Below are 13,448 nucleotides of genomic sequence, written 5' to 3' on the forward strand. Positions count from 1 at the left end.
AGAGGAACGTTGTGATTGGCTGACGGGAGGCCAGCTTCCTGTCACTCACAGGTGTCAGGTTGGCCCGGCCTCTTTTCTCGGTGAGTCGTTGATGAAGAGCGCAGCATCGTCCGGGAACGGGAGGGTTTTATTTCATTGTGACAGGAAATGGAGCTGGAAAGAAGCGGTAAGATTTTATCCGACCCAAAATAAAGTTTCATTATCATGGTTTACAAACGGTCGGACGAAGAGAAAGTTTAAGCTATATCACGGAACTGCTAGCATGCTGAGTTAGCAGCGGATCGTTGGCTGCTTTTAAGCTTTAAACGAATAAAGCTAGCTACACGAGCAGTTTAGAAAGAAACTATTAGTGTTAAATGTTGCTGTTTGGCGTTAAGATGTGAAGTGAACGCTTGAAAGTGTGAAAAATAAACTACAAAAGCAAATGAAAGCTAGTTTAGCTTTTATAGCGGCTTTAGTATATACAAAACGGTGACTTAGAAAACAGGCAAAAAGCACAGATAATATTTTCAAGAGAGTAAAATAAATTATAAGACACTAAAAGTTCACATCACCCTCGGGTTCAATTTCTGAGTGTTGCAGTCTCACCTGAGCTGGCAGGTAACCTAGCTGTTTGTCGGACAGAGGATCCCATGGAGGGAGACGTGGACACGGACTCGGGTGAAGAGGCGAGGCCGCTGGTGATGGAGGAGGACTTAAAGGTGATCTGTGCTAAAGAGATGGCTCTGCTGTCCCTGATCGATAAGACGGGCTACAACATGGTGCAGGAGAACGGGCAGAGGAAGTACGGAGGTCCACCTCCAGGTATGTCAACCTGCGACACAAGTAAAAGAGACAAACAACAGCCCCGGGGTAGCTGTGGAGTCCCGTTTGTGTCAAAACAGATGTGTATGAGAGAGGCAGGTACCAAGGTGGCTTCCTGGTTAGATGTGAAGCAGAGATCGGAGGGGAAACTGTGGGCTTTGTTTTCATTAAAACCATTTTATTTTTATTAAGGCATACATTTGAATTCACTAATTTTAATTATTTGCACTTTTTTAAATAACTGATGATATTCTTCTTTATTGCAGTTCATTGTATTTGTGTAAAACTGAAATATTTTGCATCCTGTTCTTTTGATTTGGTGATTTTATTTTTAGTATACAGTACTCGTTTAACTAACAGATAAACACGTCTTTTATATATTCATTTTGCTTTAATGAGTTTCAAATAATTTATTTTTGCACATTTAATTTTCTTTACTTTTACAAATGTGAATTATTGTTTTAATTAAAAAGTCAATTCAATAATAAATTATTATTTATATATTCTAAATTTTATTTTGACACTTTAGTTTACTGATTTTAATATAAATTATTTAAGTTTTAATTTTAGTATTTAAATTTATTTCAATTATTAAATTAATTTGTTACATAAACTTTTTTTTTGTAAGTCATGCATTCATTTTTTACATTTATGCTGCTTTCAGTTTATCAGATTTGCTGTAATCTGCACAGCTGTCAAAAATACCTGCAGCAGCATCTGCTCCACTCCACATATTTTAATAATAATAATAATAATTTTTTTTACTTAAGCTCCTAATTAAAAAGTCGAAAATCCCAGTAGAAATCCCAGAAATACCTTCTAATCTGATCAAATAAGTGATAGAAGTGTTTATGAATATGAAGGCTTTGATCAGCTGACTCTGTGTCTGTGGTACAGGCTGGGAGGGTCCCGCCCCCCCGCGGGGTTGTGAGGTGTTCGTTGGAAAGATTCCCAGAGACATGTACGAGGATGACCTGGTGCCGCTGTTCGAGAAAGCCGGGAGGATCTACGAGTTCAGACTGATGATGGAGTTCAGCGGAGAGAACCGCGGCTACGCCTTCGTCATGTACACCGACAGGTCGCTCGTCTTCCTCAGTTTTCTTTGACTCTTGCGTTTGTTTTTCAGGTGTTTATATGTGTAGGACACAGGCATTTTGAGTCACGTCACACTGAGTATATGTTCATTTATTTTTTCTTATTGGTAAAAGTAGTTAAGCAGTCCAGTGAAGTGAAACCTGTGCAAAGAGCTTAAAAACGAGTGTTTCTGTGCTCCAGAGAAGCAGCGCAGAGAGCCATCCAGATGCTGGACAACTACGAGGTGCGCCCTGGGAAGTTCATCGGCGTGTGCGTGAGTCTGGACAACTGCCGCCTCTTCATCGGCTCCATCCCCAAAGACAAGAGGAAGGACGAGATCATCGAGGAGATGAGGAAGGTAAAGCAGACTCACTCACTGACCCACAGTTCCTGGTTTCCATATGTGATACCAGCATCTTTGTGTCCAAGCTTATTCCTCATCACTGCTAATGGAAATGGAGGAGGGTCAGACCGCTGTAAGAGGAAGAAGATGCTCTAAGTTAAAGTCTTACAGGTAGCAGATGGATCATTTCAGATTCAGTCTGGCCTGCTCTGCAGCTTTAATGCGTCCTCACTGTGGAAGCTTTGCTTCTTTGCAGAGTTTCGCGGCCACCTCTCAGTTTGAGCCTCAGCTGTCCGCTCTCTGCACAGCTGCTGTTTAATTCAGCAGTGATTGATCTGCTGCTTGGCAGCTTCCTCCACCTCCTCCTCCTCTCCGTCTTTGATGAAAAACCTGAAAAAATAGCTGAAAATATTCAGTAGAAAGATGGTTCCCCTACAGATATTTGTTTATAAACGTCATGTTAAAGATGGTAAAAATGGCCTCAGCGGGAAAGAGAGCAGAGCAGCCCACTGGCCGTCTGTTAGTTTGACACTGGGTTTTTGATGGGAGTCACATCTGTGCAGGACGCCTCCTGTTCTACTTTTATGGAGCTGGTTTGTGAATTTTATGATGATAAAACATAATATATATATTGTTATTTCAAAGGGCTTTCTAACAGGACAAGTTAAGGCACTTTAAAATCAGATGATTCCTTTCACTCTCCCTGTCGTACTGTTTGCTCTCTTTTCTGAAGCAGTGTGTGTCTCTCAGATCTCAGTTTCTGCTACTCCCCCTCTGCGTCTATGTGTCCAGGTGACGGACGGCGTGGTGGATGCGATCGTGTACCCGAGCACCACAGACAAGAACAGAAATCGAGGTTTCGCCTTTGTGGAGTACGAGTCCCACAAAGCTGCAGCGATGGCTCGCAGGAAGCTCATTCCAGGTAGCCTTCCTCCTCGTCCTCCTCCTCCACGTGTTTCCTTCCTAACCTTTGAAGACATCTGTGTGTCCACTGTTTGTTTTCACTGTGCCGAGTCACACGTGTGCACCTGCAGCCTTTAAGCTGACTCAGTTCCTCTCAGCGTCCAGCAGAGGGCAGCACAGACTGACTTCTGGGTCCGAGGGTTTATAGAGGAAAGACAGCAGCTTCCAAAGCTCTGATCGTTTAAGCAGCAGAAGATGAGTTCACTGATGTAGAATCCACAGGAGTGCTCGAGTCTTTTAAAGCGATGATGTAAGAGAGAAAACAACCCAACCCGGCATGTTTGCTTTTTGTAACGGCAGAAGGAACATTCAGAACTCCACATGGGTTTGAACCCACAACCTTTTTGCTGTGATACAAGAGTACTGCAGAAACAAACTGCTGTAATGAATCTGAAGCAGGACAGATGGTGTGTCTTGCATTGATGAGTTCGGTCTGCAAAGACAAGGGGAGTGGCCAAGATTATTTATCTGTCACATACAAGTGCAACACGCAGTGGAATGTATCCTGACACACGATACATTAAGTGGATATATACAGAAGGACACTATGTGCAGTAAGTAGCATTACATGCAGAAAGTAAGTGAATTATGTACGTTAAGTGGATTAAATAAGACAGTCTGGAAATTTGAAACTGAAAATCTGAGAAAATACACATTGTGCAGACAATAGCACGTGTGCAGTTTCTGCATCCCACTGACCATTGAACCAAACACTGTAGGTGCCCAGAGGTGTAACCCAGCTGTGTGCAGAGGGGATGAGGTGTTATTGAAGGCTCCATGTGGCTGCTTTGAGGCACTGTGTTCACCTCCGCCTCTTTTTTTTTTCTTTTGTCTTTATTTTTCACTTTTACTCATATTTAAAGCTCAAACTTTGGAAAAAATCACATTCAGTGGCTCTAATAGTGCTAATCATGTTGGATAACTGAGCCGTGAGTATGAGAACACCCCTGCAGTGTTCCCCCCTTTGCCTCCTTTCCCCTCCCGATGAGTTTGCGCTGCTGTCCGGAGGTTCAGCTAGCTGTTTCCATTAAGCTATCGGTTCCCTCCTGTCTCAGCCCCTGGGCTGCATTGGACATTGATCCTTCAGTCAATCGATTCACCGGATTAACCACAAACATGTTCCCCAGCTGCTTATTTTATCTTCAAACTGCTGCTCCTGCAGATTTCCTGCACGGTGGAGTCGGACACCTGTCAAGCAGGTGTTGATTCAGGGCAGCTACAGGAAACTGAAGGTATAAAGCCGAGGTTATTACTCTAACCACCAGCAGCAACTTTAGAAGGGAAACAAAGATGAAAAGGTTTTTGTTCCCTTTAAAAAAATTTTTTTAATGAAAGTGAGATTTAAAATGAGAATCACAATGGTGTGAAACAGGAAGTTAATCAGGAGGAAGAGGAGCCTCATCTGCTGAGAGCAACGTGAAAACTTCCTCTTTTTAACAGCCACCCTTATTATGTGTGTGTCCTGCCAGCGGAGAGCCAGCTGTGTGCGTGTTGTTCATTCATTGACGGGTTTAAACCGTCAGCACCCTCACGTTACAGTCACGTGATGCTGCTGTGTCCCGCAGGAACTTTCCAGCTGTGGGGTCACTCCATCCAGGTCGACTGGGCGGAGCCTGAGAAAGATGTGGATGAGGAGGTCATGCAGCGTGTTAGGGTCCTTTATGTACGTACACACACACACAAACACACACGTGTTTAGTTTGTTTGTTAGCAGTGTAGTGTCCACAAGTTTAAAGGTTAAAGTTAACCTTGAAAAAACAGTTTCAAGGAACCATGTTGAGTAATATATCATATGAAAACACAGAGCTGTCCAATGTACGCCCTACTACATCACAACGATGGCAACGTGTTATGATAAAAAACAAAGTGTTGCGCTCTGCAAGTGCTCTTGTTGTCATAGATTTAACACCGTCTGTGACGCTGGATGTAAGAAGTGTTTACATTTTCTAAAGCTTGTTTAGCGCCATCTTTTTGCCGGTACAGAACGTGACACCACCTCGCTGGTTTGTTGGTTGCTACATTAGTTAATGTTAGCTAGCGACAGAACCAGTAATTGATTGGAAAACAAACTGAACTAATATTTGTCACTGTAGATTTAATGTAGGGTGATAAGTAGCTGAACTCTGATTGGTGGAAACAGGCCTGGATCTGGCTGCATCGTTTGTGACAATCCATCCTTTCCTAAACCTGACTTCAACCCTCGGTTTAGCGAGTCGGGCCTCAGCGAGTGTAACGAAAGCTGCGCTGTGCAGCAGAGGTCGGCGTGTGTTCAGGCAGAAACCCATAAAACACTCATCTGCCTCACCCAGATCAAAGGTGAGCAGCAGCAGGAGCCGTTCACCCTCCAGGGGATCAATTACTGAGGAGGCTGAAACACTGAGGTGTGATCCGAGGCCAGCATGTACAGTGCGAGGGGTATTTTTAGCAAACCAAGCCCTCGACTCGAGAAAACCTGCTCGCAGCTGCTCCGTTCACTCGGCCTCTCATCAGCCACAGCGATGAAGTTTAGAGAGAAGTCGAGCAGAATCTGTTCGTCTGCACAAAATGTGACTGCTTGAGTTTGTTAAGACTTTTTCACTAACATTGGTGTTAGATGGAGTTTCAAAGACACTAATCAGGATGCTTTTTAATGTGCTCGGGTGGCTCTTGTTATACCTCTTCAGTCACCAGCTCCACTGTCTTCTGCTTCGGTTTGGCTGTAACAAAGACAGTAAATCTTTAAAACTCTAAAGGTGTTTGTAAGGAGTTCGATGAAGCTCACGTGTCCAAAACAGAAAGCTTGTTCCTGGATAAATCTGCAGCTCCACGGTAGTTGAGGCTTATCCTGCTGGTTTGCTGCATGCATCGCGAATGAGCTGGTTTTCAGTTCAGGTCTTCCATCTAGGGAATCTCAACCAAAACGTTCCCGATCATTTTACCATTAAGTTTAATGCACATCTCTGCATTAAACTGGGCTGAGTTTGCTGAGCATGTCATGGAAAAGTTGTGTGGCAGGACTTGGTAGATGGGCTTAACTAAATATACAAGTTTATCGCTGGCAAGAAGGCTAATTGAACAAAATAAAAAAGCAGAGCAAAGTAACTGAAACAACTGTTTATGGCCATAAGTTGTTTTTAGGTCTTAACAGGGAGGGTGTGTGTGCCTGTTTCATGCTTGTGCAGTTGTCTGACAACAAAAACAGGGAACAGCTTTATTCTGAATTCAGCTGCTCTAAAACACCATCGAGCTGCTAGAAAATAGCAGAGCCACAAAAGCTGCTGACACTAAACATACAGGAGCCTTTCTCTGTAATATTGTTGGGTCCCTACCGTACAATATAAAGCACCTTGAGGCGACTGCGGTTGTGATTTGTTTGAATTGAATAGAAAAATGCACAAAAAAACCATTTAAATTCATCTGTACTCAACACACGAGACCAAAAGGAAGCAAACAGAAGCAACGCGGCGAGCAGAGATGATGGGAAATCAATTAAATGATTTCTCAGCTTCGAGGCAAGCCATTGGGTACCGCTGATTGGCAGGGCAATAAATACTTTACAGGGTTACCTAGGCAACCTAGTGTCCTGTATTGATAAACGGTTAGTGACAGAGCAAATCTACTTCCTGTCTGGCTCTTCACTTAAACTCCCAGCACTTTCTGCCTGTCTGGATTTATTTTGTTATTCTGGTGATTTAATTGACACCATTTCCATCCAGAGTTGAGTTCCTCCTGGAAGTTTCCGAGGAATTTCCAGGCCAGACGAGAGAAATAATCTTTCCAGCTAATTCTGGGTCTAAGCCCAGAATTAGCTTGGTCTGGTCACAGTTAGTTTCCTGAAAAACCTGAAAAAACTAGGTGCATATCTCAGCCAGCTTCTCCTAACACTGCCCAACACTAGCTCCTTAAGAGCTTGTAAAAATAATAGAAGGCAGCTGCACTTGTTTAAGTTCGTGAAGACATTTCTGCTCCCACCCAAGAGGCGCTTTCAGTTCTGAAACCAAAAGATGGAGTTTAAACTGTAGTTGAGTTTCTCCTCTTAGGTGGCTGTTAACCCTCTATTGATCACATGACCCACAATGTGTGAAAAAAGGCTTTAGCCATTATCATCACCGGGGGTTGAGACCACACTGTCATGTGACCTTTTGAGGTCACCTGAGGTAAGGTGTGAGTGGGGAAGCCTGTTTTCACTTCATCAGGTGAAATCATGACAAATAAAATGGTTCTGGGTCAAAACGTGGTGAGATCAACGAGGACATGTAATGCCACACGCCTTTTGTTTGATCATTTTTGAAAAGGTTTGACTAAAAATGTGAAATCTAACATTTTTTTTGGTGCCAGAGGGTTGTTCCTGCTGCTGTTCGGACATGGTTACCAGGAATAAAAGTGATCTGCATCGTCTGTCTGCTGTGTGTTTTATTTCATTCTCTGCTTTCAAAGCCTGAGCAGCCACTTATCTCGTTTGTACTTCAGGTGCGAAACCTCATGCTGGAGACGTCGGAGGAAACTCTTCGTCAGGAGTTCTCCCGCTTCAAGCCGGGCTGCGTGGAGAGAGTCAAGAAGCTCACCGACTACGCCTTCGTCCACTACCGCTCTCGCAGCGACGCCCTCACCGCGCTCAGCCTCATGAACGGAGCCCAGATCGACGGAGCCGCTGTGGAGGTGACGCTGGCCAAACCAGCGGGTGTCAAAGACGGAGGTGCAGCTGGCCGGAAGTGCGGCACCAGAGGTAGTCAGGGAGGAGGAGGAGGGAACGGAGGAAACGGGACATTTGGGCTGCACAAGAATGATGGAGGGATGATGGGAAGAGACCCAATGAGACTGGTGTCCCTGCCACTGACAAACCCCTTCTACAGTGGGAGTCGAGGTAAGTGGGGGAAAAAATAGAAATCTTTTATATGTTTGGGGGGTTTTTTGCCTCTTATGTAGAAGTGAAAGGTCGCTGGTACGATTCCAACCAGAGGCACAAAGTCTCCGGCAGGAAAAATAAGAAAATAATATGTAATTTGATAGTCTCAGGTTACCTTTTCTTTCAATTTCCAGCCTTTTTAATGAAGCCACTGGTGGGCTTTGCTTCTATAACCTGCATTTAATGTTGTAGTGACGTGAAAAAGACGGTCTTCTGCAGAGATCCACAGATTGGCATTATTAAAGGGTCTTGTGTCAATGACGTTTTCTCTCAAAGTGAAGTCCAAGGGTTAGGAGACAGAGGCAAGAGGCCAGGAGTTTTGAAATGCCCGGGGAAGATGAAGAAGCAGCTGTCAAAGTTTTGGCTCCCTTCAGTTATTTTTACTGAGTCGTCCAGTATTTGGAGCTGAGCCCCTCATGTACTCTTGTATTACTCGTGTGTAGGTCAAACACATGAGAGGCTAACTGAGCTAAAGTGAACATGGAGGGTGACTGCTGATTTCTTCTTTCCAATTTTTTTCACCAGTCAGTGATAAATTTGAACTTTTTAAGGACTTTAAGTCCCAAATAAACACAGTGAAAACTCTACAGAAAGCTCTGCTTTAAACAAAATCAGATGTAAACTTTGGCAAATGGACTGTTTTTTTTAAAGAGTGTTTTTTTTACTCTATGCAACATGCCTCATTCACACCAGCTTTCTATCTAACACTGTGAAATGACCGGACCCACACAGTGTACAGTTGTCATGGTTTCGGCTTTATTTTTGACCACAAGCGTCTTTTTATGTTTGGCACTGTCTTGTAGCCCGGAGCCAGCTCTCTCTGTGGCTCTCTCCGCTACACACAGCGCTCCACCAGTCTCTTTCATCACTTTAAAAGGGCAGCGAGTCATCAGTGCCATCATTATCACCTGTCCCCTCTGACATCCCGGCACCACCCCATGAGCTCACTGCACCACCTCTCCACTGCAGCAGGCCAGAGACCACATCCCTCCTACACACTCACATTCTTATAAACGCACCAGAGAGCAACTCGGGCTTCAGTTACTTTGGCATGCAGGCTGGATTAGTCTATGACCGGCTGTACCTCAACAGCCACTTTACCGTAGAAGTAGCATTATGCAGAAAATAGCAGATTTCACTGACAAAAATATGAAGTAATGTAAGGGAGAAGATTCGGCACATCTAAAAATGACAGCTTTTTATTCAGGTCACAGTCTGCTTCTCCTTTCTTTCAACTGCTGCCTTCAGTGGTCACAGCAGCGGACCGTCTACCTCCACCTCACCCTGTCTCTGTGGCCTTCCTCTTTTCCTCTTGCCTGGCAGCTCTGTCTCCACTATCTGCTCTTCACGTGTCCAAAACCATCTCAGCCTTGCCTTTTTAGCTTTTTAATTTCTTCAAACTGCTGCCCTGTCCCTCTGATGTACTCATTGATTATCTCGTCCATGTTGGACACGCCCTATGACAATCCACTGTCTTTTTGTCAGTGCTACCTTCTGCAAACCACACATCACAGCAGCTCTCTCTAATATCTCGTAAACCACCCCTGACTGCAGTCTCGTCTTCCCCTCTCCTTCTTTGGATGGTTGTCTCCGGGGATTTAAACTAATCCACCTTCACGTTCTCTGCTCGTTCCAGCTTCACTATTACGTGTCTCTCCCTCACATTAACAAACACATATTGTATTTGGACTTGGTTTCAGGACTAACTGGACTATTTTAATTTTACTGGAAAACCAGTAGGTTTTCTCTAAAGTCAAAATAACATTTACCTAAAAGTATTTTCTTTATATTTTTATTTAGTTTTAATTTTCACTAAAATTGAGTTTTTATTGTTATTTAAGTGAATTCTAATGTTTTATCACAACAACTTGTAATTGTTAGTTTAGTTTTACTTGGTATACTGTCGACTGATGATGATAAACCTGGGCCAGACTTTGTGATAGGAGCAGCAGAGTGGAGGATGAAGGAGAGGTTGCAGGTGGGGTGGGAGTGGAGACCACAACTGCATAATGAATCCAAAACATGCTAGAAAGTTCAACTTTAATCGAAAGCATTCATTAGCTGCAGCAGTTGTAGGGAGGAAAAAAAGAAGAATATTTGTTAAAACTTTTTAATGAGCAAAAACTAAAAACATATAAAGTCATCAGTTTAATGTATAATGGATTTTTTTTTTCCTCTGTGAGGAGTCAAATCAGTCCCCCCTTTTCAAAGTTTAACCGGCTGCATAAAACTGTGAAGCTGGTTGTCAGACAGTTTTAAATATTTTCTGTGAAACATTGAACAACGTGGATGAATTTTCTGTCATTCTCAGTTCAATTTTAGATAGAACTGTGCAGCATAGATCTTCTCCTCATCTGTAGTTGATGTTTTATTTGTGAAATTGTTCATTTTCTGTATAATAACCACATCTCTCATCAGTTCTGATCGAATATCTCTCATAATAATCCAGCTGTAGATTAAAGTTTGGCTGAGTTTGTCACCAGTTTTAAACAGTTTTATGTTTCTCTTGTAGTCATTTGCTTCCTTGAGAATTAACCAAAGTACAGTGGAGCGAAAAAGTATTTATTCAGCCACCAACTTTGCAAGTTTTCCCACTTAAAAAGATGAGAGTGGCCTGTAATTTTCATCATAGGTATACCTCATCTATGAGAGACAAAATGAGGGGGAAAAAGTCCAGAAAATCACATTGTCTGATTTTTAAAGAATTTATTTGCAAATTATGGTGGAAAATGAGTCAACAACAAATACTGGCTGATGTTGATTTTGAGTACCATAGAACTAAGGTGCCAGTGTCTATATTAGTGGGTCACTGCTTGCTACAAACATACAGAATCCAGTTTGGGGATGGCAGTAGAGTAGTTTTATAAAATAGGAGCTTGTGCTCCAACTACAGAGCCTCCTCAGGAAATAGGTGAGTCTTACCCTCAGATTTAGGGGGTAACATCAAATCTCTGCTGGCAGTGGAGGAGTGGACCTACTCTGAAGCTCGAGCATGTTTTCACTGCGTGTTGTCAGTAGGGATGGGTATCGTTTAGGTTTTATCCGATACCGGTGCCAAACCGGTACTTTTGAAATGGTGCCGGTGCTCAAACGGTGCTCAAACCGGTGCTTAAAGAATGGAGAACACAAAATTGGTCCAAAAACCTCTCATGTTCAGCTGTTTTTTTTTTTTTTTGTTGTTTTTTTTTTGTAAAAAGATAACAATGTTAGCCTTTTCTGCAGCTATAGGGGATTTATGGCATCACTCTAGGCTGGAAGCAGTGCTTAAACAATGGAAAAAACACAAACTTTGTCCAAAAACCTCTCATGTTCAGCTGTTTCCCTCTTTTTCTTTGGTCATTTTAGCCTTTTTGGCCAGGGTGAAGGGAGTATCTGTCATCAAACAAGAAGACAGCCGCATGTAGCTACGACGGTGTTTGCTAGTTCACCTTACATGCATTAATGTAACAACGTGGTTAGCCTACTCAACGTAAATTACACACGAACAACATTAAGCTACTCATGCAGAGAAGAACGGCTGCTGCTGCATCATCATCCGTCATCATTTCTGCTACACTGGCAGGGCTAGGGGCCAGGACTCTCCTCTTCGGGTTTTTGGGGGATGTTGCTAACTCCGGGTCCGATAACAGGCAACCCACCCGCAGTAGATGTGCACGGTGTGAGGTCTCGCAGCAAGCTATCAAATACGGTGCATTTTTTGGCTTTTAAAAAAAACGCTATGCGTCGCCAGGTGTTTCATCAGATTTGAGGAGTTACCTCCTTTGCACAGTATCACCTTAAAGCACTTGTTGCAGGCTGCTGAGTTTGCATCTTTTGCTGTGAAGTACAGCCAGACTTTTGACCACTTAGCCTTGGGCATTTTTAATATGTAGCTCTGCTCTAAAAGAACGTACGTACCTGGACCCGCCTACTATCCTCGGAAACGTAAAGTGATTGGCTAGAATTCAAAGTGTATGACATCTCAGGAAAAAAAAGCACCGAAATGTGCGCTGCTTTTCGGTCTGGTTACTACCGTTTATGTCAGATACCGGTACCCATCCCTAGTGTTGACTCCACCAGAGTTGGCCCAACCTCAGTAGTACACCACAAAACCTTTAATTAATGGGTTGTCCAGCCACCACCTGTTCACATGAGATCATCATGGTAATGACCAAAACAATAACATCGCAGATACAAGCATCCTCCACACTGTCTGGTCTCAGCCTCAGGGTGAGAAGCTGGAGTTCCAGGTGAGGTGGGGAAGGCCTCTGGTCAGAATCCTTCAGGAGGTTTTACCACAACTGAGAGTAAAACCTGGATTAGACCCAGAACTCTGTGTCTCACCTGACCTGGGAGCACATCAGGATCTCCCAGGATGAACTGGGAGTGGTGGTGGGGAAAGGGGTCTAAAATGGTCAGTTTACCCTCTTGTCAATGCGACCTCACTTCAGATAAGGAGAAGGAAATGGATGGATGTCCAGGTCTGCTTGTTCATACACAGCATGCGTTTTGACTTGCAGATAAATTCTCAAAATATGGCATTAACTATTTATTTCTAAAATAATTCCCATTTCTAACAGGAAATCATGTGTAGTGCCAAACAATCAATATCCCCTCCCCGGGAGAGTAGAAAGTGCTTTCTGCTGTCAGAATAAACTCTTCTGGACCGCTTGCGGCTTTCTAATGAGCTGCACTTTGTTTTTATTTTTCCCTTTTTTGTAACACAGGGTCATTCTGTTTCTTCACTCTGCCAGGAAAATAAGCCTAGATTGTTCTTCCTGTACATATGAGCAGGTTTTGACTGTGTCTCATCCATTACAAACCACATTTATCAAGCCTCTCACATATATTGAGAAAGCCGCAATAATAATCTGGTGTCAGAGTACGAGCTGATGTTCCCTCATGCTCGTGGCGATTTTCTGAAAATGAGAAAAGTTTGTGAGTTAACTCTGCTATAAATGGGCTGTGAAATATTTATGATGGGAAGATGTCAGAAAGAGACGAGGATATGGAGAGATGAAGTGGTTGTGAGAGAGAGAGAGAGAGAGAGAGAGAGAGAGAGAGAGAGAGAGAGAGAGAGAGAGAGAGAGAGAGAGAGAGAGAGAGAGAGAGAGAGAGAGAGAGAGAGAGAGAGAGAGAGAGAGAGAGAGAGGTTTCATTTGGGGAGGGTTCAGATCTTGTCCACTGTCCACATTCAGCCACACACAGTCTTTTCTCTCCATTTCAGGAAGGCGTCAAGTTGGTTTATTTCTGTAGAAGATTCAGATCAGATGAAGGCTCTAGATTAGACAAAAATAAAAATCTCCATCTTGTTATTGGGAAACTGGCAAAATGGTAGCTGTAGAGTGCATTAAGTCTGATGTAGAAGAAGAAGAAACACAACATCTACAGCGCTTTGCT

The 13,448-nt window shown here is 43.3% G+C and overlaps 1 protein-coding gene across 2 annotated transcripts in view; it reads left to right on the forward strand.

Moving 5' to 3' along the window:
* The first annotated feature begins 58 nt into the window (after window positions 1-58).
* The window catches only part of rbm46 (RNA binding motif protein 46), a 34,441-nt gene continuing 21,051 nt past the window's right edge, over window positions 59-13,448 (forward strand). For both annotated transcript variants that reach the window (XM_085390919.1, XM_085390928.1), the window contains exons 1-7: window positions 59-166; window positions 625-804; window positions 1,702-1,882; window positions 2,080-2,236; window positions 3,014-3,143; window positions 4,750-4,847; window positions 7,634-8,027. In XM_085390919.1, the coding sequence (XP_085247045.1) occupies window positions 148-166; window positions 625-804; window positions 1,702-1,882; window positions 2,080-2,236; window positions 3,014-3,143; window positions 4,750-4,847; window positions 7,634-8,027 (1,159 nt within the window). In that variant the 5' untranslated portion in view covers window positions 59-147. The remainder of the gene's footprint in view (window positions 167-624; window positions 805-1,701; window positions 1,883-2,079; window positions 2,237-3,013; window positions 3,144-4,749; window positions 4,848-7,633; window positions 8,028-13,448) is intronic.

Source organism: Rhamphochromis longiceps, linkage group LG3 (assembly GCF_057381845.1).
Source record: "Rhamphochromis longiceps isolate RC_006_pf linkage group LG3, R_longiceps_female_GT1.1, whole genome shotgun sequence".
In the NCBI taxonomy this organism is placed as follows: Eukaryota; Metazoa; Chordata; class Actinopteri; order Cichliformes; family Cichlidae; genus Rhamphochromis; species Rhamphochromis longiceps.